This window comes from Schistocerca nitens, chromosome 1, assembly GCF_023898315.1.
Source record: "Schistocerca nitens isolate TAMUIC-IGC-003100 chromosome 1, iqSchNite1.1, whole genome shotgun sequence".
NCBI lineage: Eukaryota > Metazoa > Arthropoda > Insecta > Orthoptera > Acrididae > Schistocerca > Schistocerca nitens.
This window is the reverse complement of record NC_064614.1, coordinates 473,070,863-473,098,007: the sequence shown is the minus strand read 5'-3', so window position 1 is coordinate 473,098,007 and position 27,145 is coordinate 473,070,863. Positions and strand designations below refer to the sequence as shown.

The 27,145-nt window shown below is 40.6% G+C and overlaps 1 protein-coding gene across 1 annotated transcript in view; it reads left to right on the top strand.

The window, feature by feature from the left end:
• The window catches only part of LOC126251941 (aminopeptidase Ey-like), a 243,344-nt gene that overhangs the window by 60,251 nt on the left and 155,948 nt on the right, over positions 1 to 27,145 (top strand). Inside the window, exons 5-6 of the mRNA XM_049952705.1 lie at positions 2,051 to 2,206; positions 2,290 to 2,414. Coding sequence (XP_049808662.1) covers positions 2,051 to 2,206; positions 2,290 to 2,414 — 281 coding nt within the window. The remainder of the gene's footprint in view (positions 1 to 2,050; positions 2,207 to 2,289; positions 2,415 to 27,145) is intronic.

Genomic DNA, 27,145 nt, shown 5'->3' with positions numbered 1-27,145 from the left:
TACTCAGCACCAGGCAAGAAGCGTGTTTATTTGAGAATGAAACAGTAGTTGGACTAAGGGCATCTGCAGAGAGGTTCTAGCAAGCAGCAAGGTGCAGAGCACAGAATTTATGCATGCAGTCTTAAATCCCATGGTTTTCCAAATTTTGCTCTACGTCTGCCTACTTTTCTGTCGTTTCATTGCCATCTTTACCTACAGGCGAAGTTAACACGCACTAGTCAGATACAGGCGACAACAATGCACCGTCACAAGGACGCAGTACTGAGACCCATCCTGCATTGTAACCGACCCAAGTGGCAGAGTGTATAGATTCACCTTTTGTCATCGGCCTGTACCTGAACCATAAAATACAACATTTCTTTCATAACTGTGTCAAAATATAAATCTATTTTATCAAAGCGTAGACATACACTGTTCAAGTGTTCTATGTACCATGAAACACTTCAAGCATGCGTCGCTGTTATGTCATAAGAGACGTGATCAGAACATATATTGAATGAATGTTTTAGCAGCAACTGCTGACGCTGCTACTACTTCATGTAATTTGTCCGATGGCCTGATTCACTGAGATAGACGGCGTCATGTTGGAACACTTGACTTGTCAGTCGGCATTCAAAAACGTTAGAGTGAGGTTATGTTTACCGTATCTGTCGCGCATCATGGATTTCGAATAATGTGTGAACATTAAGTTCTGTTTCAAGTAGTAAAAAAAGTGCCAAATAAACTCATGAAATATTGAAATTGTTGCATGGCGATAGTTCTGTAGCTCTGGAGGCTGTTTACAAGTGACATGTGCGATTTACAAGCAGAAATGAGTCGTTATAAGACGAGCAACGTTCAGTACGTCCATTAACCTCGGGCATGGATGTTTGTGATGTCCTTAGGTTAGTTAGGTTTAACTAGTTCTAAGTTCTAGGGGACTAATGACCTCAGCAGTTGAGTCCCATAGTGCTCAGAGCCATTTTCCATTAACCTCAAAAATAGAAGAAAACGTACAAAAATGAAAACAAATTGTTCCTTTAAACAGGCGAATAACTATTGGATCACTTACTGAAGAACTTAACATCTCATAAAGGTCCATTCAAAGCACTGTAAGCGATAATTCGCAAATGGCACTAGTGAGTGCAAAATTTGTTCCCAGGCTTTTGAATGACGAACGGAAGGAGTATAATGTGTCAGTTGGCACGGAGTTGAAGGATAATCTTCATTCAGATCCGTACTTCATGTCGAAGACTGTAACTGGACATGAAACTTTGGTCTACGGGTGTGATCAGACTATGAAAACGCAGAGTTCCTAATGGAAAACGAGTGATATCCTCACCGTAAAAAGTCATGTCAGTCAAAATCGAATCTCAAATTCATGCTCATTGTTTTTTTTTTTTCGATTTTGAGAGCTTAATGCGATCAGAGTTCGTTCCAAGAGAAACAGTGGTACACACCGAAGTTTACAAGGGTATACTGTAACATCTGCGTAACGATGTACGAAGAAAGAGACCAGAAAATGGGTCAATGGCTTCCTCTTCTTCATGACAATGCGCTGTGTTACACCTCGCTTTTGATTCGCAAGTTTTTGGCTGGAAAAAGTGTTCCTGTCTGTCAACATCCACCTAACTCACGCGTTTTAACACCAGGCGACTTCTGGCTCTTCCCAAAGATTAAAACTGTGCTTAAAGGAAAACGCTTTGACACTGTTTCTGATATTCAGAAGACTATGACAGAGCAGTTGAACGCCCTTCCAAAAGAAGCCTTCCAGAAACACTTCCAGTCATGGATTCAACGTTGGAATAAGAGCATTGCTAGCGAAGGACAGTACTTTGAAGACGATTATATCAGTTTCCATGTAATCTTATTACTTTGCTTCTAATAAAATTATTCACTATGTTTTTGATCACACTTCGTATGTCCTAGTGTGAGGTCACAACATAGAAAAGTTACTTGACACGTTAGTCTCCAAAATATCTGTATCTGTTACACTTGATCATTTGATGATTACATTGGATCACTTTGTTAACCAAAAATGCGGTATAAGTGTTATTACTGTTATTTTCAGATGGTTTGTAGCTACCGATATGCGACAAAATAAGGCTCGAGAAGTATTTCCTTGCTTTGATGAATTTCCATACAAAGCTCCTTTCACGATTAGTATTGGTCGTCCAGAAGAGATGAGATCCCTGTCTAACATGCCACTTCGTAAAACTGAGAAACAGTAAGTATTGCTTTATTCTTATGAATGTTAAATTGATTATTAAAGCCAGTCGACCACTAGCTACAAAAATCTATGTTTTGTAGGGCGGATCGTTCTGGCTGGGTCTGGGATCACTTTGAAAGGTCGCCACCAATGTCTCCATTCTCAGTGAACTTCTTTATTTATGATCGAGACGTTATTGTTCCACTCGAGCCAAGAGATGACCTTGGTAAGTAATAACAGTACTACATTCGAGCACTATTGCCGGTATACTATATTATATTTCTAATTTCCACAGACATAAAAGTGGAATTTTGTTCAACAATTCAAGTACCTTACAGGCCACGCAGAAAGTACCATGATTAAAGATACGTGACACATAGCAATATACCTGTCGAAGGCTCTTGGAATGTCTATTGACACTTAAAAAGCTTTAAACGAGTGTACAAATCAAAAAAGTCTGTTACTTAAAAAAAGAGAGACATTTATCTGCTAATACGATGTTAACTCAGAAATATCAGCACATTTTTCTTATTTTTTTACAGCAACAGCACAAAATTTACAATGACTGCTTTCTTCAACATCCATCGTTGCAAAAGCTTTCCAATAGTCTGACAAAAACAGATTTTCGATTGACTCTATGGTCTCTAAAAGTATTTTTAAGCATATCAGAGAAACAAAATCAATGAGGTGAAATTAGGAGTGTATGTAGGCTGCGTCAACACCTCGAAATACGTGCTCCGAGGAGTTTGAATGATATGGATGGTGATATGATACGGACGTGCGTTGCTTGGAATGCTCTCTGATAACAAATCTCTGCGTTTCTTTTGAAGTTCAGGCTACAGCTCGTTCCATAGTATATCTTGGTAATGTTTATTAATTCGCTCGTTTTCAGGTATTTCCCCTGAATTGGTCCTTGTGGATCCCAATAAACTTCGAACACCACTTTTCCTGCAGAGGCTTCAGGCTTCAGCTTCTTTTTGTCAGGAGATCTGGGCTGCTTGGAGTCCATGCTTTGGAGTATGCTCTCTAAACCTATGATTCGTCATTAGTGATGATTCGTTTTAAAAATGTTTCACAATCATTTCTATGATAGTCCTGTAGCTGCTGACAGATTCTCACATTATTACAGTTGTGCTCTACATTGAGTTGTTTTGGGACTCATCTTTCATAGATTTAACGAAAGTTGACGCTGTAATGTCATATGCTGAACCATGAATAATGTGCATTTGGTTTGCCACTACCTGGACACTCACTCATCAGTTATTCAAAATCATTATACACACTTGCTCAATGTTGTCATTAATAGTGGATGTCGCTGGATGTTCTGCTCTTTCATCAAGCTTCAAGCTTACTTGCATTTGAATTGTCCAGTCCACTTGTAAACACTTCACTATGGAAAGCATTGCCCATATATTGCGCTAAGAGTCTTCTACGAATTTCAGACCACAAAAACACAGATTACAGAACACTGTTTTTCATTGGAATAGCCATGTTTACTTTGCAAGACGAACTGGTATGACAACACTGAAACCTGCCACAAACAGACACTATGAATCAGGACACAAAAGGATTATATACATCAGCTGCAGTCAGTATGGATTTATATGAATGAGGCAAGCTGAAAATTTATGCCAGAGTGGGATTCGAACCTGGGTCTACTAATACTGCTTACTAGGCAGATGTGCTGACCACTACACCATTCGGACACACATGGATTACCCTAGCATGCTTCCCGTCAGACTCAAATTCTCAACTTATACCACACGCTACTGATGTAGTGCCTCTGCTCATTAGCCTTATTACTCGTGGCACCTCTCCGATGTCCAAAAGAACAGACACCACATATATAGTTAAGCTGGTGATGGGCAATGATCCTTTCAGTGCAGATGCACACTAAGCTCAAGCTCTTATGGGCATTGGTGAGATCTGCGAGTAATGAGGCTAATCAGCAGGTGTTCTACACCAATAGTTTGACATATAAGTTGAGAATTTGGGTGTGACAGAAGGCTTGCTAGGGGAGTCCGTGTAGTTGTGGTGGCCACTGTGTCCAGATGGCGTAGTGATCAGCACACCTGCCTAGTAAACAGGATATTTGATCTCCAATTCCGGTCTGTCATTAGTTTTCAACTTGCCCCATTGATATAAATCAGTGCGCTCTGGCAGCTAATGTCTTCAATTCCACTGTGTTTTAATTAGAATTAAAGTGCAGATACCTATTAACATGCCCTGTGTCTATTCAGACACACAGAAACACACACAGGTGCCCAAAACTTAAGGATGAAAGTCACTTTCTCATCATGTGCCACGGCCAAGTAACATAGCTCGATGAAACTTGGACTGAACATAGAAAGAACTACAACAGTATAGTAGAGAAAGTAACTGAAAAAATTACGCAATAAGACCAATAGCTATGAAACTTTTATTCAAAGTCAATAATTATACAGAAGTCACCCCATTCGTGACAGTCGCCTGGACATTACAGAAGGTGATACGTAGTTCTTAACAGGGTGTGTGACCACCATGGATGGCAGTGCAAACTCTACGAAGTGCTCCCATGCTGGCAACAGGATTAGTGAGGAGATCTTGCAGTAGAGTGTTCCGTTCCCCGACTAGCGCATTTGACAAATGCTGGATGTTTGTTAGTGGACGTGCTGCAATACTTCTCCCCAACACATCCCACACATGCTCGATGGAATTTAGATTAGCAGAATGGGCAGGCCAGTACATTTTCTGAATATCGTTTCGTTCCAAGAGCTAATCCATCTGCACAGTTTGATGTGGTCACACATTGTTATCCATAAATATGAAGTTAGGGCCAAATGCATCCATGAAAACAAGCACATGAGGAAAGAATACAGTGTCACTATTACGTTGACTGCCGAGTATACCATGTTCAAAGATTTGTACGTCAGTATGCCCATGTAAAACTATGCCTCCCCATACCTTAACACCTGGACAACCAAAAGATAAAAAGCTCTCTTTCGTCGGGCCACAAGTGGCCCATCGGGACCATCCGACCGCCGTGTCATCCTCAGTTGAGGATGCGGATAGGAGGGACGTGTAGTCAGCACACCACTCTCCCAGTCGTTATGATGGGTTTCTGTGACCGGAGCCGCTACTATTTGGTCGAGTAGCTCCTCAATTGGCATCACGAGGCTGATTGCACCGCGAAAAATGGCAATCAGCGCCTGGCGGCCTGAATGGTCACCCATCCAAGTGCCGGCCACACCCGACAGCGCTTAACTTCGGTGATCTCACGGGAACCGGTATTAACCAAAAGATAACATTCGATAATTATTTGGGAGCATGACAATCATCCATCTATTATCATATGAGCGTATGTAATGCATCCAGGAATATTGTCACACATGATCGTGTTGGTGGTCCAGGTGTGGAAAGGCACAATGTTGCATGTGCGTACTCCCCTCCAAATGTTTGAACAGATACGCTCACTGGTTAACGGAATTGTGATCCTCTACTCCTCCCCCACTTGTTTGTTTTCAGGAATGCATTCGAACCTGACTTCATTTTTTATGGATGACTGTGCAATCGCATCGAACTGTGTAGGTGGATGAGTTCTCGGAAACAGATGATACACAGCGAATGTAGTGGCCTGGCATGTCGCATTAGCCACGTTGCAAGAGTTAGCAAATGCCGTAAGCCCTGGGCATTAGGGGGTCCTGTGACTGTGTGTAGAAAATCTGTAAAGTTCGATTTTAATGGTATTCCCCCACCATCCAATGGAATGACGGCGGTGTCCAAATCTACTATGAGTTGTAACAATTTTAGCTCATTTCTAAAAGTGAGCGCTGACCACACCATACATTATGTGTCATAAGTTGGGAATTTCTTAATTTTCTCTGAGCTAGTCGTAATAGCCTGATCATTTGGAATACGGTTCTTTTTATTGCCAATAAGTAAGTAATTAACGGATACCGTGTTTATTTTTGTAAGTCGTTCATAGCTTCTGTAGTTTATTAACTTTTCTTACAGTACTTTTGACACGATCTGTCAAGAGTGAAGATTGCTTTTTCTTGGTGGACTATTGTTGTATAAAGGTGGTGTTGGAAAACAATAACAACACTTAACAACCATTCAAATTATCACAGTTATTACAACAATTACATGATCAAGAATAATGGGTTGTATCCAGAAGCAGCATAGCTGTATGAAGATGCTTTATTCGCAACTACCAGTTTCACGTCAGTATAGCTGCATCTTCTGTTTTATTTGTCAAAAATGCAAATCACTGTGTGAAATTTTTGAAATGGTGAAATACAGAACCAGTGTTGACATTCAAGAAGAAACACTGACGAATAGGTCTATTCATAAGGGTTACCTGCATTAAAAGACAAACCACAATGTCATTATAAAATTGAGTACATCCAAAAGATGCTTGCAAAATGTAGAAAGTGTGACTGCTGAATGAGCCAGGCCTAGAAAAAAGTGGGGGACGAAACTAATAATGAGTGGGACATTACTGTGAATGGGGATAAATCTATAAAAGGATCTGACGTCTAGGGAAAGTACACGGAAAATATTATCCTAAAAATAATACTCTAGTACGAAACGAAAACGTCGGGAATGAAAGAAATCTGAAAAATAGCTTACCAGGTAACAAGACGTAAAATATATTATTAGATCCGGTAGACATCACCTGTATAAAACAAATGAAGCTTTGTACATTTTTACGAGCGTCTTTTGGGTGAATTCAATTTTATTATGACAATCCACCATTGTGATTTGACTTTTAATGTGGGTAACTTCCGGAAAGCTGGGACTCCGTAATTGCCCATCTACATTACGGAAATATAACCATTGTGAGCACTAGTCATTGTTTCTTAGTGTCAACACTAAGTTTCTACATTTCTACCATTTCAAAACTTTCACTCAGTGATTTGTAGTTTTGGAAGATAAACCCGAAAATGCGTCTATACTGAGACGAAACCGGTACTTGCGAATAAAACACCTTCATACAGCTATGCGGCTTTTGGGAACACCTCATCATTTTTGACTTTTCAATTTTTGTAATTTTTATGGTAATCTAAATGATTACAGAGTGTTGAGTGTTGTCATTGATATTTATAACGTCTCTGAGTTGTGGTTTCCTTTCCTAGAAAGTTGTTTGTAAGTTGGTGAAGTTTCACGGCTCCTGTTTTTCTTTTTTGTCGTATTCCTTTGCCGGCCGCTGTGAACTAATTGGGCACAATACTACTGTTTAACAATAGTAAAAGGTATTAAGCGAGTCAAATATAATTTTATCTACTGACGACGAATTTTTTTTCCGACATGAATACCAGAAACACTGAACTGTAAAGCAAACTTGTTTTGTTGATATATGCAATCAACCTGGAAAGAAACACAAGTAGGTTTTACATTGAGACAGAAGAGGTGGGACTGACCTTTTGAAAAGACTGGTGCCAGTTTTTCAACTGTGCGTCCATCCACTCCGGTGAACTATGGTCTTTATTTTTATTCGTCTAATTTGGTTTTCGATATAATTATTTTTATTTTTAATTTTTCTGATCCTTGAATGCCTAATTTCAATAAGTGCATTAACTCTACTATTCTGCGCAAATTTAATGAATCACAAAACCCTGGAACTGCAGATTTATAAACTTTTATTGGAAAATTTGTTAGAATCGTGTTTCCCAAACGTAGAAATAGTCTTATGTATTTACTTGCCTTTGATGATCACCAATTACAGCGGAGGACGTTCTTTTTCAACATTAAAGAACATTAAAAATCTTCAATAAAATTCTTCAGGGTATCAGACCGCATCGTCATAATTTAAAATGCGCCAACGTTTCGGCCAGCGTTGCAGCTAGCCTTCATCAGGGCCTTATGAAGGCTAGCTGCAACGCTGGCCGAAACGTTGGCGCATTTTAAATTATGACGATGCGGTCTGATACCCTGAAGAATTTTATTGAAGATGACAACGGCCGCGGAAGCCTTCGCTTACAACATTAAAAATGTCGAGGGAAACCGTGGGACAAGAATGTCTAAACGACCTCACCTTAATGAGCGTAGAATGTGTTTTGTTTGTTGTTGTTGTGGTCCTGAGGCTGGTTTGATGCAGCTCTCCATGCTACTCTATCCTGTGCAAGCTTCTTCATCTCCCTGTACCTACTGCAACCTACATCCTTCTGAATCTGTTTAGTGTATTCATCTCCTGGTCTCCCTCTGCGTTTTTACCCTCCACCCTGCCCTCCAACACTAAATTGGTAATCCTTTGATGCATCAGACTATGTCCTACCAAGCGATACCTTCTTCTAGTCAAGTTGTGCCACAAATTTCTCTTCTCTCCAGTTCTATTAAATACCTCCTTATTAGTTATGTGATCTACCCATCTAATCTTTAGCATTCTTCTGTAGCACCACATTTTGAAAGCTTCTATTCTCTTCTTGTCCAAACTATTTATCGTCCATGTTTCACTTCCATACATGGCTACACTCCATACAAATACTTTCAGAAACAACTTCCTGACACTTAAATCAACACTCGATCTTAACAAATTTCTCTTCTTCAGAAAAGCTTTCCTTGCCATTGCGAGTCTGCATATTATATCCTCTCTACTTCGACCATCATCAGTTATTTTGCTCCCCAAATAGCAAATCTCATCTACTATTTTAAGTGTCTCATTTCCTAATCTTATTCCTTCAGCATCACGCGACTTAATTCGACTACATTCCATTATCCTCGTTTTGCTTTTGTTGATGTTCATCTTATATCCTCCCTTCAAGACACTGTCCATTCCGTTCAACTGCTCTTCCAGGTCTTTTGCTGTCTCTTACAGAATTACAATGTCATCGGCGAACCTCAAAGTTTTTATTTCTTCTCATGGATTTTAATACCTACACCAAATTTTTCTTTTGTTTACTTTACTGCTTGCTCAATATACAGATTGAATAACATCGGGGATAGGCTACAACCCTGTCTCACTCCCTTCCCAACCACTGCTTCCCTTTCATGCCCCTCGACTTATAACTGCCACCTGGTTTCTGTACAAGTTGTAAATAGCCCTGTGTTTTACTCCTGCCACCTTCAGAATTTTAAAGAGAGTATTCCAGTCAACATTGTCAAAAGCTTTCTCTAAGTCTACAGGTGCTAGAAACGTAGGTTTGCCTTTCCTTGATCTATCTTCTAAGATAAGTCGTAGGGTCAGTATTGCCTCACGTGTTCCAACATTTCTATGGAATCCAAACTGATCTTTCCCGAGGTCGGCTTCTACCAGTTTTTCCATTCGTCTGTAAATAATTCGTGTTAGTATTTTGCAGCCGTGGCTTATTAAACTGATCGGTAATTTTCACATCTGTCAACACCTGCTTTCTTTGGGATTGTTATTATTATATTCTTCTTGAAGTCTGGGGATATTTCGCCTGACTCATACACTGTTTTCAGGCATTGATTTAACTAGTGTTGTCTCTAAATTTTCCCAAATTAAATCGAGAAATTTTGTTTGCGAAATGCTGTTTTATTTTATATCCTAAACATTGAAGTTAAAACAAACCAAGGGCTCCTTCTTGGCATTTGCTACGGGCCCCTCGCTGGCTTCATCCGGCACTGCTGACTTGCCTGTTCCCCCGACTTAACCTGTATCGAGCATACGAGGGCGGTTCAGAAAGTAACCTCCGATTGGTCACAGTGCAGGTTGTGGGGGGAGTAGCGACGCCATCTGTGCGTTCACGCACTCAACAGGTCAGTCGGCATCAAGCCGTGGTCGAGTGAACGTCGTACCTGCGCTAGTTTAGTTTTTGTGGCAGTTTGAAATGTGTGCTGCAACAGAAAACCCCGCCAAATGTGAAGTGCGTGCTGTCATAAGGTTTTTTACAGCCAAAGGATATTCTGCAGCAGCTATTCATCGTGAGCTTTGTGCCGTGTACGGACCAAGAGTTATGAGTGAAGGAGTTGTCCGTGAATGGGTTCGTTTATTTAAAAGTGGACGAGAAAACGTTCATGATGAAGAGAGGAGTGGTAGACCATCATTGGTGACTGACGAACTCGTTCAGACAGTTGATGCAAAAGTTCGTGAAAATCGACGTTTCTCAATGTCGGAGTTGTCTACTGGTTTTCCACAGATTTCTAAGACTCTCTTGTACGAGATAGTGACAGCAAGATTGGGTTACCGTAAGTTCTGTGCACGATGGGTGCCCAAAATTCTTACCGACCACCACAAAACTCAAAGAATGGCCTCTGCATTAGACTTTCTGTCACGTTATGAGGACGAAGGAGAACCATTGTTAAACAGAATCGTGACCGGTGACGAAACCTGGATTAAGTACGTGAACCCTGAGACAAAAGAACAATCAAAGATGTGGGCACATTCAAATTCGCCTACCAAACCAAGAAAAGCCTCGCAAGATTTTTCTGCCAGAAGACTGATGGCAACGGTGTTTTGGGATGCCAAAGGGGTGTTGTTGGTTGAATTCATGGAACGTGGTACGACCATTAATCAAGACGTGTACTGTGAAACAATAAAAAAGTTACGACGGGCTATACAGAACAAACGCCGTGGTATGCTGACTTCCGGTATCGTTTTTTTGCACGATAACGCCCGTCCTCACTCTGCTCGCAGAACAACGGCCCTTCTTGAGTCCTTCAAGTGGGACGTTATCAACCATCTACCTTACAGCCCAGACCTGGCGCCAAGTGATTATCACCTCTTCATGCATTTGAAGAAATGGCTCGGGTCACAGCGGTTTGATGACGACGAAGAGCTCAAAGATGCGGTCACAGGCTGGCTCCAGGCACAAGCGGGTGATTTTTATGCAGAAGGAATTTCAAAGCTTGTGAAGAGATACGATAAGTGCCTCAATCGCTATGGAGACTATGTAGAAAAATAGTGCAAAGATGTAGTTGTAAGATGTATATATTAAAATATTTTTATTTAACTTGGTGTATTTTTTTTAAATCAACCGGAGGTTACTTTCTGAACGGCCCTCGTATGTGGGATGCGTTGAAAGTACTGCAGTACGTGCACGTACGTCTACGACCATCCAGCGGTGATGGAGGAATAGAACGCCCAATCATGAAAACTCCTTATCAAACCTGCTGCCAGCTTGGGAACATGTTGCACTCTACGAAATTGCCATCCGTGGTAATCACACACCCTATTAAGAATCACGCTGTGCATTTTGTAATATTCAGGGAACCGTCATGAACGCGGTGGCTTCTGTGTAGTTATTACCTCTGAATAAAAGTATCGTTGCTGTTCATGTCACTGAGTATTTCTTTCAGTAACTTTCTATAATATAGCGTAGCAGTTTTTTCTATGTATGGTTCAAGTTGAATCAAGTTAAGTTTCTTGGCCGTGAGACATTCTGCGAAAATTGCTTTCGAGCATAAGTTTTGCAATCAGAGTAATTTACAATACGTGGTTATATTTCTAAAGAAGAAGAAAAAAACATATGCACGGCACTTCATAGGTTTATTTGCAAGAATACTGTTTCCTATTGAAATAATATGGATATGTGAACGCAAAATAACAATTTCAAAAATGTTCGTAGTGCTAACAATAACTTTCTTACATACAGACAGCAGAGAAAAAAGTCTTTAAGCAAAAATTCAATAAATTTCTTCCGTGAAGTGCATAAACTGATTCCTGACACTAGACAATAGTAAAAAGTATATTTATTAGTTGGGAACATATTTGTTTTGTAATTCAAAAATGTTTATTCCATTGAAGATGTTTCTTCATGGAGCTGATGCAGATCCAGAATAGATATGATTGACTAGCACAGAGAGAGCACAAAAACTGTCCACAGAAAATGCCGAGGTAGAAAGAGAGTTCTAGTACTAACGGGGAGAAGTACATGACTTGCCCTGCCGCATGTGGCCACCTTCTGCTTTCCCGCGGCTGTTACGCACGTTGCTGCTGTAGTCTTGTCTCTCAGTGTCATTTCGTCCATGTGGCACCCTAAAAGAACGACTATTGCCCAACAGATGTCCGTCGCAACGTCGGCTATGTAGCAAACATGTTAACACAGCCACCGCCGAAATCTCGTTCACGTTGAACAATTAGTTCATGGTGCTAGTCTCTCCAAAATTACTTTAGGATTGACACTTCAGCAGGAGCACAAGGAGGCGTGGAACAGAGTTGTCATGCCCCGAATCGAAAAGGGCCTAGTTTTATATTTTATTCATCTCGCGCAAAAAGGCAAGCTACTCATATCCACTTTATAAATACGGAATTTGAATCTGTGTGTTCTGGAAGAGTTACTCTACGTTTTGATTTTAGTTTTATCTGTGGCAACAAATTGTTAAGACTATATAAAGACAGTTTGCAAAAGTATATTTTCTCACAATGTTACCGAATTTTCCACTTGCTGGGAACTTTTTTGTCATTGAAGTTAGGAGAACACATATTGCCGTATGTTCAAAACTAGAACTCTTTAGGGGACCACTAATGAGAGATAATTTGAGTTAAATATGAAGCACAATGGTTCGCTCGCACGTCAACTACAAATCGGGCGTCCGTACTGTTTCGACATGGGAAACAGATCGCACTTACCAGCGGGCATGCGGGGCCACGGACCCCTCCCCCCCCCCCCCCCCCAGCTCTAATGGAAAATAAAAAATGTAGTGTAGTCAGGTGTTTTTCTTTCAAGAAGAGGATTTAAAAGTCAATATTACACAGGTTTTTAACATAGATCTGAAATTTTTTATGACCCCTTACAAGCGTCATTCATCTTCCAAAATATAGGTCTGTAATGAAACTGTTATTAATTTTACTAGTCCACTTACTTCATTTTAACATAATAAAAAATAAGGTTAATCGCTTTTATACTGCTGGAAAAACTTATCTTAAATAGGCCAACCTCTATTATTTAGAAAGAAAAAAAGCGATACAAATAACAGGACCTCTCTATGATCGCAGTTATATTGTAAACAACAATATTTATTTTGTGCGATGTATATTGAATTCCTGAGATGATCTTCCTTTGGAATAAGTTGCAAGTAAGGCCATTTTATTAAAATTTCAAAACTAACTACTATATAATTGTGTTATGTAGGTACTTATAAATGTAAAATGTGCATTTCAAGCATGTAGCTGGATCCGCGTATGCTCCATTTCTACAGGGATAATAGAAAAACTACACTGACGTCATTCTCGTCGCTATTACGGATTCTTGCAGTGTCACTATCACTGTCACTGTTGTCATTTTATGAAATTATAATCTCCTCCACTGCATTTCCAAAAAGAGCTTCATTCTTCCATACTCTTTCCATGAGGTTCTGCATATGTTTGTTGGCTTTCTTCCAGTCTGAAGTGGTGACGTTCCTGACAGGTTCTCTTGTGAGTGCTTCGACTGCAGAGAGGATAAATTTATTATTATTTCTGCAATGTAACGTTTAATTTTGGCCCACATTAACTCTGTTGGGTTGAAATGCCAGTGATAAGGTGGTAGCCTAACAACTGTATGCTCATGTTTTATTCCCAGTTCGTCGATTTCGTATAGGGGGAACTGTGGCTTAGCCAAGATATTTTTTTCATAAGCTCCATCTTTTTAAGGTCATCACTTACATCTAAGTTATGATGCTGAAGCCATTCAATCATTTCCTCCTTTCAGTTTGCCATGGTAGGTGGCTTGTCAGCAACAACTGAACAGTAAGCAGTATTATCTAGAACGATTGTAGACGGTTTTCCAAGATTTGGTATTAGTGAATTTTTGAGCCACTTTGTAAATGTAACATAGTTCATTTATTCATGATAATCTCCTGTTTTCTTCGATTTAAAAAGCAGGAGAGGTGTCTGCACGAAGAAGAAAAATAAGTCTGCCCCTCTTGCCGGAAGGCATTGTCATTGTTCCTTTAGCTGTGTCATCTGTCCAGCGCTGCTTGACAGCGTGACCAGAACTGACCCGTCTCTTGTCAAGCCACACCACTTCATCGATATTTATGCTGTGAATTTCCTGCGGCATTGCCATGCAGTTACATCCTCCCTCACCATCAACAGTTACGGCCACGGAAAGATCCACAGTGAAAGCCAGGGGTGTGTAAAACAGTGGACAAAGATGTGGAACTGTCTTGAAAAAGTCCTGACTCTTTAAGTGTGACCGGTAACTTCCTGAGCGTTTGATCTTCCTTCCTACGACAATAATCGTAAACATGATGACAAACTGCATCCTCAGCAAACGAATCAATATTGAAAATACGTGTATCCATGCGACATTTTTTCCCGGGGATGTAAAGTTTCGATGGTTCAAATGGCTCTGAGCACTATGGGACTCAACTGCTGTGGTTATCAGTCCCCTGGAACTTAGAACTACTTAAACCTAACTAACCTAAGGACATCACACACATCCATGCCCGAGGCGGGATTCGAACCTGCGACCGTAGCAGTCGCACGGTTCCGGACTGCGCGCCTGGAACCGCGAGACCACCGCGGCCGGTTTTCCATGGTTCTTCAGCCTCCATTTCTTCGTTGATTTCATTCCCAATCTGCAAAACGGCGATTTTGTCTGTCTGCTAGTTTTGTCGATCGCCTTGGCAATGGAGCACAGGGGGCCCCCATTAATTTTTTCATTTCCAATGTAGGCACATAACACGCAAACCAGGATCTTAAGGCGATAGCAGAGAAATATTGTAGTATGCTTTTCATATTAACCCTCTTTGTGACAGTCAAAGGAAACTTCTTTGTGAGGCTAAATAGCATTCAATATTGGGAAGCTTCTGGCCCCTTGTCATTAAGCGCAAAACCTGTTCCTGAGTGGTGGTCCAGAGTAGGTCGAAAATTGTGGCGCAAACTAGTCAAGGAAGGGAGAACGGATTTATAACTAAATTAAATGGACGCAGTGATGTTTCGATTGTTGAATACATGTATAAAGAACAATGAGTTTAAACAAGAAAACCGTGTGTCAGATCCTTTTAGTGCATTAACGCAGATTATCAATGTATAATTAATAAAACAGAACGCAGGCCGGAGTGACCGAGCGGTTCTAGGAGCTTCAATCTGGAACCGCGCAACCGCTACGGTCGCAGGTTCGAATCCTGCCTCGGGCATGGATGTTTGTGAAGTCCGTAGGTTAGTTAGGTTTAAGTAGTTCTAATTTTCTAGGGGACTGTTGACCTCAGAAGTTAAGTCCCATAGTGCTAAGAGGCATTTGAACCATTTTTGAATAAAACAGAACAAAGACGAAACGGTTTGCAGGGAAACTGAATCTCCAGGATGGATACCTTGCAAACTGCCTCGGGCATGGATGTGTGTGAAGTCCGTAGGTTAGTTAGGTTTAAGTAGTTCTAAGTTCTAGGGGACTGCTGACCTCCGGAGTTAAGTCCCATAGTGCTCAGAGGCATTTGAACCATTTTTGAATAAAACAGAACAAAGACAAAACAGTTTGCAGGGAATCTGAATCTTCAGGATGGATACCTTGAAAACTTATCCGCCCTACTAAATCTTAATCGAATAATATGTATGGAGGACGTAATCTCAATACAAAAAATAAAATACAATAAAATAAATTAAAACAACCAAACCTGAATAGACAACAAAGATTTGCAACACTGGAACACAAGATTATTTCTCTTAAATCTAAACATACCACCATATTGAGATTACTAAAATTAATTGTACTGGGTGGGTGAAGTCTTCGTTTCATTCAGCAAACATTACAGTGGGAAAAAGACTACACAAACACACACACACACACACACACACACACACACACATTGGAAGTACCGTTGCTGCATGAAGGCAACGAAATGGTGTAAATGAAATTCATCTTCTTTCTTTCTACAGAAATTTCTTCATTACTGCTTCGTAGAATCTGGATTTGTCCTCTCATAAGTTGGGATGTAACTCTTTCTTGGTGGGGATAAGACTAAGTTAGTCATCTTGTTATACATCTGAGTAGAACGGCAGTAGATGTATGTTCTCTTCAGTGATGAGAATGACTTTGAAACCAACAATGCTAATTTGTATGTTTCTATAAATCCTCTTCTTAAATTCATCTTCAACAGATAATTTACAGTCTGAATCAGTGTTTTGTCCAATCCTACATTAGAAGCATACCATACATGACGTTCGTTCAGGAGTTTGCTAACGTTGAAAACATTACCATAATTTTATTCAATAAATCGTTAGGAAAATTCTCTCTTTTTCGAAGAGAGCCACTTTTGTTGGATTTATCAAATTAAAATACTCCATCTTTCTAAGTGTGCAAATCTAATTGGTAACTGATTGCAGATTTCTCCCTTTTATTTCAACAAAGTCTTCTTTTTCCACAGTACCAAGTATGGAAGACCACACTGCTTCGAAATTCTCTTTTCTTTCGCAGTTGCTTTTGAAAGTCTGTGATTTTTGTACTGGCATACAAGATGTCAGTAGTGGGACAACCTTCATACGACGCCACACTGCATTTTTGCCAAATTCATTCAAGATGACGGCGATGACGTCATCCAAGATGGCGGCATGTAAACTTATCAACATCGCATGAGATCATCCAAGATGGCAGATTTTGGCGGGAAAATAGGTCAATTGTGCTATGTCCACAAACCTAACCTTCCAGAAAAATGGCGGCAATTTGAATTCCAACAGGATAATGCACGCAAAATCGAACTTGTCTATATTATTATTCATTATCATTTATTATCATTCATTATAATTTATTATTATTATTAGCCTACCTCCACTAGAAAATTCATGCCAAATTCAAATTCCAACACGATAATCACTGCATAACCATACTTGTCTTTATTATTACTCATTATCATTCATCATTTTTATTATTGGTCTACTTCCACAAGAAAATTGCGCCAAGTTCAAATTCCAACACAATAATGTCTCAAAAACTGTGCTTCTATTTTTTATTATTTATTATCATTTATTATTATTTATTCAAGATGTCTGATTTTTGCAGCGAGAAGGCCATTTGCGTTACATCCATAACAAAAATCTATCACAAGTTCAAATCCCAACACAGTAATCGATCACACGTATGAAATGGTCCACATCCTACGAACATTCGTGCTCACTTATCTTTTTTCACTGCTAACCTATCAAAATCGCGTCAAATAATAAAGTTCACTTACAGTAACCTAAGTCAAGTCCTTTGATTTTGCAGGGGGAAAGGGACTGAAGTCTTACTTCAAGCAGTACGGTCATCACTTGTTCTCCAACACAATCATTACAGATCTTTGATATCACAGTAACACCCAGTGCAGTCGCCATGACGTCCGCACTCCAACTGAAATAGTTCAAATCGTCACAACCCCCTGGCCCTGCCGGACAGCGTTGGGCCGTTGCCGTCAGCGGTCACATGAGGCGGCTGCTCACGTGCTGGACCGGCGGCACGCTGGGGCCAGCCTGCGCAGCCTCTGAATCAACGATCACTCCCACGTCGTAAACATGTTTTCGCTGGACACACTGGAACTTGCCGAGGTTGACGTCACAATGGTCTGTTGTCTGTTCACCATGTGTATTAGTCGCCTCCACACATTTCCCATCAAAATTGTTTGCCTGGGAGCGGAATCACACAGCGGTAGGCCGTTCGGCCCAGCACGCGGTGGGCAAAGAACGCTCAGCCACACTTTTTGCACGAAAGTTGTTTCCTTGGACATGTTCAAACCAGCTAATGCCGACCGTTCGCCATCCACCACGTGTCTTTGTGCATCCGGAAACGCCGTACTAAACTTTTGCGCCAAAGTTAGCTCGAGAGTGGAACCCACCATGACTGTACAACAGCACGTTTGCTTGCCACGAGATCCCTCGCTAAGTTAATTGACTGAAGATGGTCTGCTCTCGCTCTCTGGACACGCTGCCGCACCACCGCCTCACGGATGTCCCACCGCTTACGTCACACACCCTCGACTGCCCCCTCCATAATGTGACGGACATAGTCTTCTGTAAATATGCTAACACCCACATCGCACATTTAACCTGTCAATTACCTAAGTACTTAATACCATTTCAGTTTTAATCATATTAAATAATTCAATTTACAATTTCATATACGTATGCAAAGGTGTTAAACTACCTACTTTCAACTACTTTTCAATGACCAGACCACCATCTCTTCCTAGGAACCCTCACCGAGTTTGAATTCTGTCAGTAAAGAAAGGTCACTTGCACTTTCGCTACCAACCTAAGAAAACTGCACCTAAAGAAACAGCACTTGTACTAACCTCATCCACCCGGCCGCCACTTCCTGCTTTCCAGGAGGACAGAGATTCATTCACGTCTAAACTCGCATCTGTGTTAAAGGATAACAGAGAGTGTACGGGATGATCGATTGAGATAGAGCTGTAACTAGGTACGATTTAAACGTTGACTGATTTATTCTAAAGAAGGACAAGTTGCTGAAGGTCAATTTTTTTCCAGTGTTCTATCTGGATGCTTTTGTCACGTGATATAGCCTGCGTTCTAGCCGTATGCAGCTACGAGTTCCGTACACGGTTTAAAGCACTGTCTACTTGCGATTGTTAATGGTGAACCCGTCGTTCATTAGAAGACTTTCATCTCATATGTGATGAAAGTTGACACATCCCTCTAAACGCACTTTGTTTTACATGGTCCCCACCCTGTCACATTCTTGGTGTAAAATCGAGACTTCAGCGTCATAAGTAAGTTAGCTGTGGGTGCTTGTGCGGCGCTGTAATCATTATGTACACATTTACCCGACAGATGGGCTGTTTACAGAGTTGGCGACGGAATGACTTGTAATTTTCACATGTTGGACGCTGCTGTTAAGCGCCTCTGTTTCCTTGTAGGATGTACCACCCGCTACTAACTATCATTTTTATATAGACCTGATGGAGTAATAGTATAATTTCTGACTCGTGATCGGATGTGATCAGTGGGCACTATACGTGTCCGCAGGGCTATGTTGCGCTCGTATCATACAAAGTAAAAGTTTTACGACTGGGGAAAGATAGCTCAGCATAGCGGAACTGGGAAGAAGGATGTATGTCTGACAGGACGGAAAAGTAGGCGATCTAAGATTATCGTCCGTTTTTAAGTGCTGAATGTTCTAGTCTTAGGAGTGCGTGTGTTTATGTTCTCTCTCACTCTTTCTCTTACCAGAACCTTCGATGCTCCGATCTTAGTTCTAGAACAATACTTTACACATGATAGATTGTATGATTTATGTAAAATGTGTCTAACTACATTGCGTATAAATATCAATCAGTTCTTGTTCTTCTTAACTGTATGCTATTAAATTAAGGCACTTTGAGATCTGTTACTATAGATCGATATGTTGTGCTAAGCTCCAAGACTCGGTTTCATGTCAAGAAATGTGGTGCACTAGGAGGGGTTAGGACTAGGAAAGCTCTATTCACTCAAGAGAGGTAGAGTGTAGCTGCATTCGTCTGCTCGTTTGAGGATTAATTGGGTAGCGATGTTGGGGGTAGGTTGGTCAATGCCGAGGTGAGGATGGTCTTTTAACGTAGGAGGGCGAGATTGCTCTGTGACCGACATACTCAGAGAGATTGATCGAGAACTATGCGTGAGGTCTTAGAAATATGTATATCGTTGTCTGGTATACTTTGATCGTTTTTGTGTAATTGAGAATTAAGTGTGAATGGACGTACTGAGCAGTCATCTATCAATGCTCGCAATGATACTTGCAAAGTAGAGAGGTATGGTTTAGCTATGATATTGAAATTAGGAAAACATGCTGTCACATGATTGGCCAGTGTTGAACTTACTGTAAAAATTTTCGCGGTATCAGCTGTGATGGATAATATTACAGTAGATCGGTGGTGTCTTATCCATCCTATCTGTGCATCCTCACAATGATTGAGTGACAATGCTTGTTTGAGTTGGGGAACAAATTTTAGTTGATGGACTGCAACTTCTGGGGTTGCTAACACCGAAAACAGTGATCCCGTACTTTTGTGCAAAATGAACAATCACTAGAAATGGAATGCAGAGTTATCAACTATTCGGTCACAGCGAAATATGAGTTTAAATGTAAAGGCCGTCAATCACTTTCTTGGGGTAGTTTGTAAAGTCGCCACAACGCCACCAGGCTCTTCTAGTTTCCTTATGTTGTAGCTGTCCTTTATTTAAAATCATTCAATGTTATGCTATCGACTGTAAGAATATGATTTATGAGTTGCAAGGTATAGTTTCCTGTGAGAGGCCATGCATCAGTCTGTGGTAATGTCTGTTTAGAATCGGGCACTGACTTCGAAGTCGCGGCAGAAAGACGAAATCTTCGGCAGTGTGCAAAAACGAGTTAGAAAACACTGTTTGAACAAGGGTCAGAGGTAGCTTCTCATTCGCTTAGAGTATGGGTGATCAAATTTTAAAGTGGTCTCTGCAGCGTCTGTATATTTAATATGATCTTATCCATATAGGCAGCTGCAGTTTGAGGTGTCGGACTTGGTAAGCTGTTAGGAATTCTTGGATGGACGCACTCTGAGTTATTCGGGGAGAGTATTGTGAATTCCATTTGTCCGAGCTGGAGGTGGATCGCATTGGTGCCTTTGTGACTTGTAAATATGGTGAGCTTTTATAGCTGGTAATTTTTTTCGCTGTTTGATGGTAGAGAATAAAGATGATAGGGTGTTGAGGATCTGTTGTACTTGTATCTAGCTTGGGACGTACAACATTGCTCGCATTTCCGGCAAATGGTCAAAACAAGGTCCTGTTGTAGTAACTGAGGTCGTTCTGTTTCTAGACAGGCTGCAGAAGGTAATGGATATGTCTTTCTCCAACTTAATTGCCGAGATGAGATGGGCAAAGATCTGGAAATGGGATCAGCCGAACGATGTGTAGGGTGTGACTAAAGCCAAGTTGGAATTTTACAGTAGCATGCAGGTTCAGGAAAGGTGACTCGTTTTGCACTGGGTGCAGCCACCTTGAATAACAGTAATTGCGTAATCAACTGACATGATGACAGAGCGCTCTGCTGGTTGTGATAAGAGCTAAACACAGTTGAACTTGGAGCCATTTTTGTTAGGTAATTGTATGATCTTCCACCAAAATTCAAACTCGCCACCAAAATCTGACATCTTGAATGACGCCCTCTGCTGGTGGCGATGTGTACAAACCCAGCAGCACTCCGGACCTCGTGGCGAACACATGCGCAAGATATAAATAATAATAAATAATAAATGATAATAAATAATAGTAAATGATCATAAATGATAATAAATGTTAATAAATGATAATAAATAACTGGAGCAGCTGTCCAAATGCAAAGACCTGTTGGAGTGTAGCGAACTGTAAGAGTTAACTTTGCTGTCCTCTAGACGACTGAATAGCGAAGTAATAGTATGACTGCTTCTGCACATTTGCTGCCTTTATTTAGTTGAGTGAAGATCGATTGTGGTGTGTTGGATACACGCTTGTCTGTTCTCTAGACACGGGACAGACCTTAGTTGACGTGTAAATTATAGCGAAGATCTCGAATATGTTACATGACTGAGAAGTGTGGAAATATCATTTTTGGTATGTTTGTTTCTAGTTAGTCAGTGGTTTACAGCATGCTGCACATAGATAAAGTTTGGCGTTTGTAGAGAATTAATTTGAAGTCTATATCTTGGGAATTATGATGAACTAGTAATCGGTAGGATGTAGCCTAGTACATTATATTGAGAAGTACAGCTAAAATGGTGTAATATTATGGAGAAAGTACATGTGTTCTTGCAGTCTATGAGTCTGAGGATGTTTGTAGAAAAACGAACAGACAAGGAAGGAGAGACAGTAAGGCGTTTGTGCTGAGGGGAGGGGGGGGGGGATACCGAATTTGTAAAAGGAGTTCTGAGGGTGACTTAGGTCCGCTGATGTAAGAGGGAAGATTAGCTCTGAGTGTCGGGTCTGTAGAGAGAAAGATCAGGTCGACGGTGCTTTCCTAGGATTGGAGAGTACTGTGGTATATAGACGCTGTAGGAATAGGATTTTCTTTTTCGCATGTTGTAGAGATACACTGGATGAGTGCACTGTTTTGTGTCAAATGTGTATATAATGTATTGTAAAGTTAATGTGGTTTACAGTGTGTAGCGTTTGTATATATTGCACTGTAAAGTTATTATTGTTTATGTTATGTGATGAGTAGAGATGATGACTGTGTGTGTTGTATCGTGAGGGAGCCTAGATTGAGGGGACTGTGGGTGCAATTTAGCGATCTCTGTAAAATAACACCAGAAAGCGTCAGAAAGAAAAGAAAAAGCTGGATAGTACTTCGATACGGGAGTGATCACTAATTCAGCAGCTAAATTAGATAAGAGAAAATAAGAATTCTTGATTGACTGTGTGGTGGGATATAGGAGGGGTCGTCTGCATATGTTGAGAGCATGAGGGCTGAAATGTTAGGGGGGCGATGGGATGAGGCGTTATGTTGATAAAGAGGTTATGTTATGTAGTGAATTTCCATGCACGCAGAAGGTGAGACATGTAGAAAGAGAGCCTTACCTATTTGTGGTACAGTACACAATTTCCAAGAGGTTGACTTAGCTGTTTTTTTTAGTGAGCAAGAGAGTAGTAACTGTTTTCGAGGCTGCATTAATCATGTGTGTCCACAAGCTATGGGCTATTCTGACAATAGACGTGAAGGCAGGTCCAGACCTGAGATGCCGGCGGTATACATGAGAAGAACAATGCAGCTTTCACATGTGTCACAGGAGAGTGCCCTTTCTGGTTGGCTGTCATGAGCGCGCGGAAGCTGAACTTGGCTGGGGGCTCTGGACCCCCCCTCCCACTGACTGCACATGTGCGCGGCCTGCCTTGGAGCGTAATCTTCGGCGCATAGGTGATATGAATTTCTCGGATGTTAGGTGCGAATGTGACTGTCACAAGGTCATGTTTGGGGGAGGCCGAGCAGAGACTTTTGGTCAGTTTGGCAGCTGGGGGCAAGGTATTGCATGCATTCTCCTGTTGGAATGCAAATTTGCCGCCATTTTTCTGGAAGGTTAGGTTAGTGGACGTAGCACAATTGACCCATTTTCCCGCCAAAATCCGACATCTTGGATGATCTCATGCGATGTTGCCAAGTCTACATGCCGTCATCGCCGCCATCTTGAATAAATTTGGCAAAAATGCAGAGTGGCGTCGTATGAAGGTTGTGCCACTACTGATGTCAGTGTTTTGGTATTGAAGTAATCTAAACAAACCATCTGAATGGGCAAGAAAATCATATAAAACCTTACACGAAATATGGTCTGGAAATCCTTCAGAAAGCTACAAAATCCATTTTCGGTCATTGTAATAATATGGTCGAAGTTTCATAAAAATATTCAAAAGACTTTATCAAAGCTGCTTTGTACTCAAGGACTATATGGATAAGTGTAGAGGTAAAAATCCATTGGGTATTAGACAATGATTTTAGTTTTCAGGACATGAATGCTGAAAGCCCATGTAAACTTTTAGAATAACGACAAAACAATTAGGTGGCGATTTAAGACCGAAAGAAATACTTTGACGTCCTTATTACGTTATAATGATTGTTGACACACCAAGTTCATTACATGAGCGTAGCAGTGTGTAAACAGAGTCTTATAGGATATTCTTCCAGAGTTTTACTTTGGAGTCCATTGAGGTGGCCACTCATGATGGCAGCGACTTCATGGGTTTGGGCAATTAATTTAGCCTCACAGCTATATTGATCCATTATTTCATTGACATAATTAAAAAGAGCTGTTGCATTTCTTTCAGTACTCACATTGTGAAACTCAAGGAATCGTCCCACTACTTTTTTTCTGTGATATTGAAAAGTAAGAGGATACAGTTGACAACTGTGATTTATCGCTTGTATGTGATGTTTTACCAAGCAGAATAGGCACAAAATCCATATTCTTAATTTCATTACAGATTTCATCTCTCAAAACTTCAGCTACTGCATTTATTAAATCAGTTTGAATGCTTGCCGATGTGCCACATAAAACTGTAGACGTTATTAAATGTTCTTTTTATGGAGGATCAAACTCAACATTTGCAAGAAGAAATTCTATGTAATTTGCTCTGTTCGAACCTTCCAAATTCTCCTCGTGGCCTCAAAAGAATAGGTCCTATTTCGCTAAATAGCAGACAGCATTAATTAATCTGTTCAATATTTCCCTGTTCTTTCTTACTTTCTCATTGTGCAGTTCTGTTTTTACATTTTTGGTGCTGTTAAACATAATGTAGATGCAGTAACAGCGGCGGATTAAGGGGGGGGGGGGGGGTGCTAAGAGGCTCAAGCCCCTCCCTGCACCCCCCCCCCATCTCCCAAAATATCTGGGTCCACCCACAAATCTCAAATTAAATTTGATACTATCCTACTGTCTTAGTACTATAAAACCTACAGAACAATTTTCATCACTTGTTACGTAATCCATTTAAAGGGGGTGTAGTATGTTTTCAAACTTTACATTTGTCTAAGAAGGTGTTTATGTGACTATTTTTTTAAATCGCGCCACCCGTTCGGAACGCAGCTGCACACACACACACACACACACACACACACACACACACACACGCCACCGTCACCCGCCCACCCGACACGAATGTGTGGTTTGCGAGTGCACGCGCCGCGCTACTGTACACATAGGGCATTGTCGTATGGTCTGTCGAATCACAGACAATAGAATGTGCTGTTCAAGTGGGTTTTGATTGTAATCAAGGCGTGCTTTTGTTTGTATTTGTCAGATTTTTTTTAAAAAAATGACATCCAAACGTAGACAAGGAGATCCTCATTGTTTTTTTTACTGAAAAGGAAGAAAGAAGAGGTAGAATCGAGAGAAAATGGACCAGTATTACCTGGAAACAATGTCGGTGACTTATCATTGTCGACTCAACGTTCAGAAGTTACATCTTTCTGATTATTTTGTATGTACTTAATGAAATTCATACAAACACGATGAATCGAGTTTGTGACTTTTTATTAAGTTGAGTTCGTAGATCTTTCCGTCGGTGTGGTGTGGGTGGCTCTGGACTGGACTCTGGATCAGTATTGCGAAGTTATAGATTTTTATCACTAAATTTGGTGGTTTTGAGTACCTGTTTAGTGCGCAGATTTGGCATCTACATTCTGGTGTGAATTATGGTGGACTTTAAAAAAATTGGGTTGGTATATGTTAAAATTATTTTTTAAAAATCGCTTGATCCGTTCTACATACAGCAAACAGCACTATTTAATTTGCTAAAGTCTAATAGGTGTTAAATTTATATCACCTAAACATTTGTAATGGATGGTATTTTGTCTTCGTTTCCGTGTTGTTTTGTGGCCGTACTGTTATGCACCCGTTTTGTTATGCGCTCTAGTTCAAAAATGGTTCAAATGGCTCTGAGCAATATGGGACTTAACAGCTGAGGTCATCAGTCCCCTAGAACTATGAACTACTTAAACCTTACTAACCTAAGGACATCAGACACATCCATACCCGAGGCAGGATTCGAACCTGCGACCGCGGTTCCAGACTGAAGCGCCTAGAACCGCTCGGCCACCACGGCCGGCCTGCGCTCTAGTATTAATAAATGTGCAATTACATGCACAGTGCATATCTGTAGCGCCGATGATAATGTGGTGTTTCTTAAATCAGCTGCTGTTGTTTTGGTGCAGGTACAGTATACCCAGAAATTTCGTGCAGAATCGCTACGCGATAGTAAATTTGCAGGCTGGCTAAAAAGAATTCAATGCGATGACACAAGAGCATTTTGCAAATTTTGCCGTATTTTGTTAGCGTGTTCTGCGCAATAATAAGCCATAGTGACGTAAAAAAAAACACAGGACAGCGGCAGCACCATTATCAAGAAACGAAAATAAGTTTCAAAACCGTGAAAGAGTATTCAGAAGTGAATCAATCTGTCGATTCCCTTGCATTATTTGTTTCCGCCCATTGTGTGATCATGTCATGTCATCACTTAACTGATTTGTGCAAGAGTAAATTCACAGACAGTAATATTACCAGAAAACTTAAAATACGCAGAACAAAATGTAGTGCAGATATAAAACATATAATAAGGCGGTATTTTGTGGAAAATTCACGGAGATATATCTGGCGGTTGGGTCAAGCCTGCCTACAGCCTGTCGAAGTCATTGGAGAATTTGGAAAGCGTTATTCGAGGAGACTCGCTATGCGTTAAATGGGCAAAGTAAAATTATGTGCGCTTTTTAGAATATTAATGTTTACCTTCAGAAAGCCTACGCTCAACTGGGTCAAGCCCCTCCCAAAACCAAATCCTGGATCCGCCACTGTGCGGTAATCTGAAACACATGGGACTAAATCTACTGCGCTGTGCTAAATTGCTCCTCTAGGCTCAGTGAAACCTGGCATCAGAATCGCGAGCACACCTTCGCTTGTGGACATTTTGAGGAGCATCTGTACATGCGTAACTGGCGTGATGTAATTGCGTTACAGGCCAAATACATAAGTATTTGATAAGCAGTGTGTACAGTTTACAGCATGCACTGCTAGCCCTTAGCACTCAACTGCTAGTTGACGTCAGCTCCACAAAGTGCAAGCACATTGCAGCTGCCTTACCCACGTTCGCTTTGTTAGGCAGTAGCGCCCTGCACAGATATGCCAATTCACTCACTATATAGTAAAATTATATCGGACATCTGTTTATGTTTTAGGTATATTCACATATAAACCTGTTTTGTGGGAGACTAGATCCGTTGTCTGACAAAGTGACGTAATCAAATAAGCGTGACTACAAGCGAACATTTAAAAAAGAAGTGTATAATAAGTTGTTGTGTGAGTGCAATGCAATTAGAATGGCTGAGTTTCAGCCTGGAAGTTAATTCGTTAACTACCGGTAATAGATGTAGGCCTAATAGGGATCTTGTACATTGGTCCGAAAAAAAAGCACTAAAACTCCAAAAATTCGAAACGAAGAGTACTGAAAGCTTACACATTATTTCGTTCTTGCCATAAACTGTACTTAATTATGTACAAAATAACGAAATTCCACGAAAACAATTATTCCTTTTTTCAGATAAGTTATGCATGTTTCTATTATTATTACTGTTATTATATTATTATTATTATTATTGACAGCTGCACAAGTTCTATAAATATCTGGATAAGCAT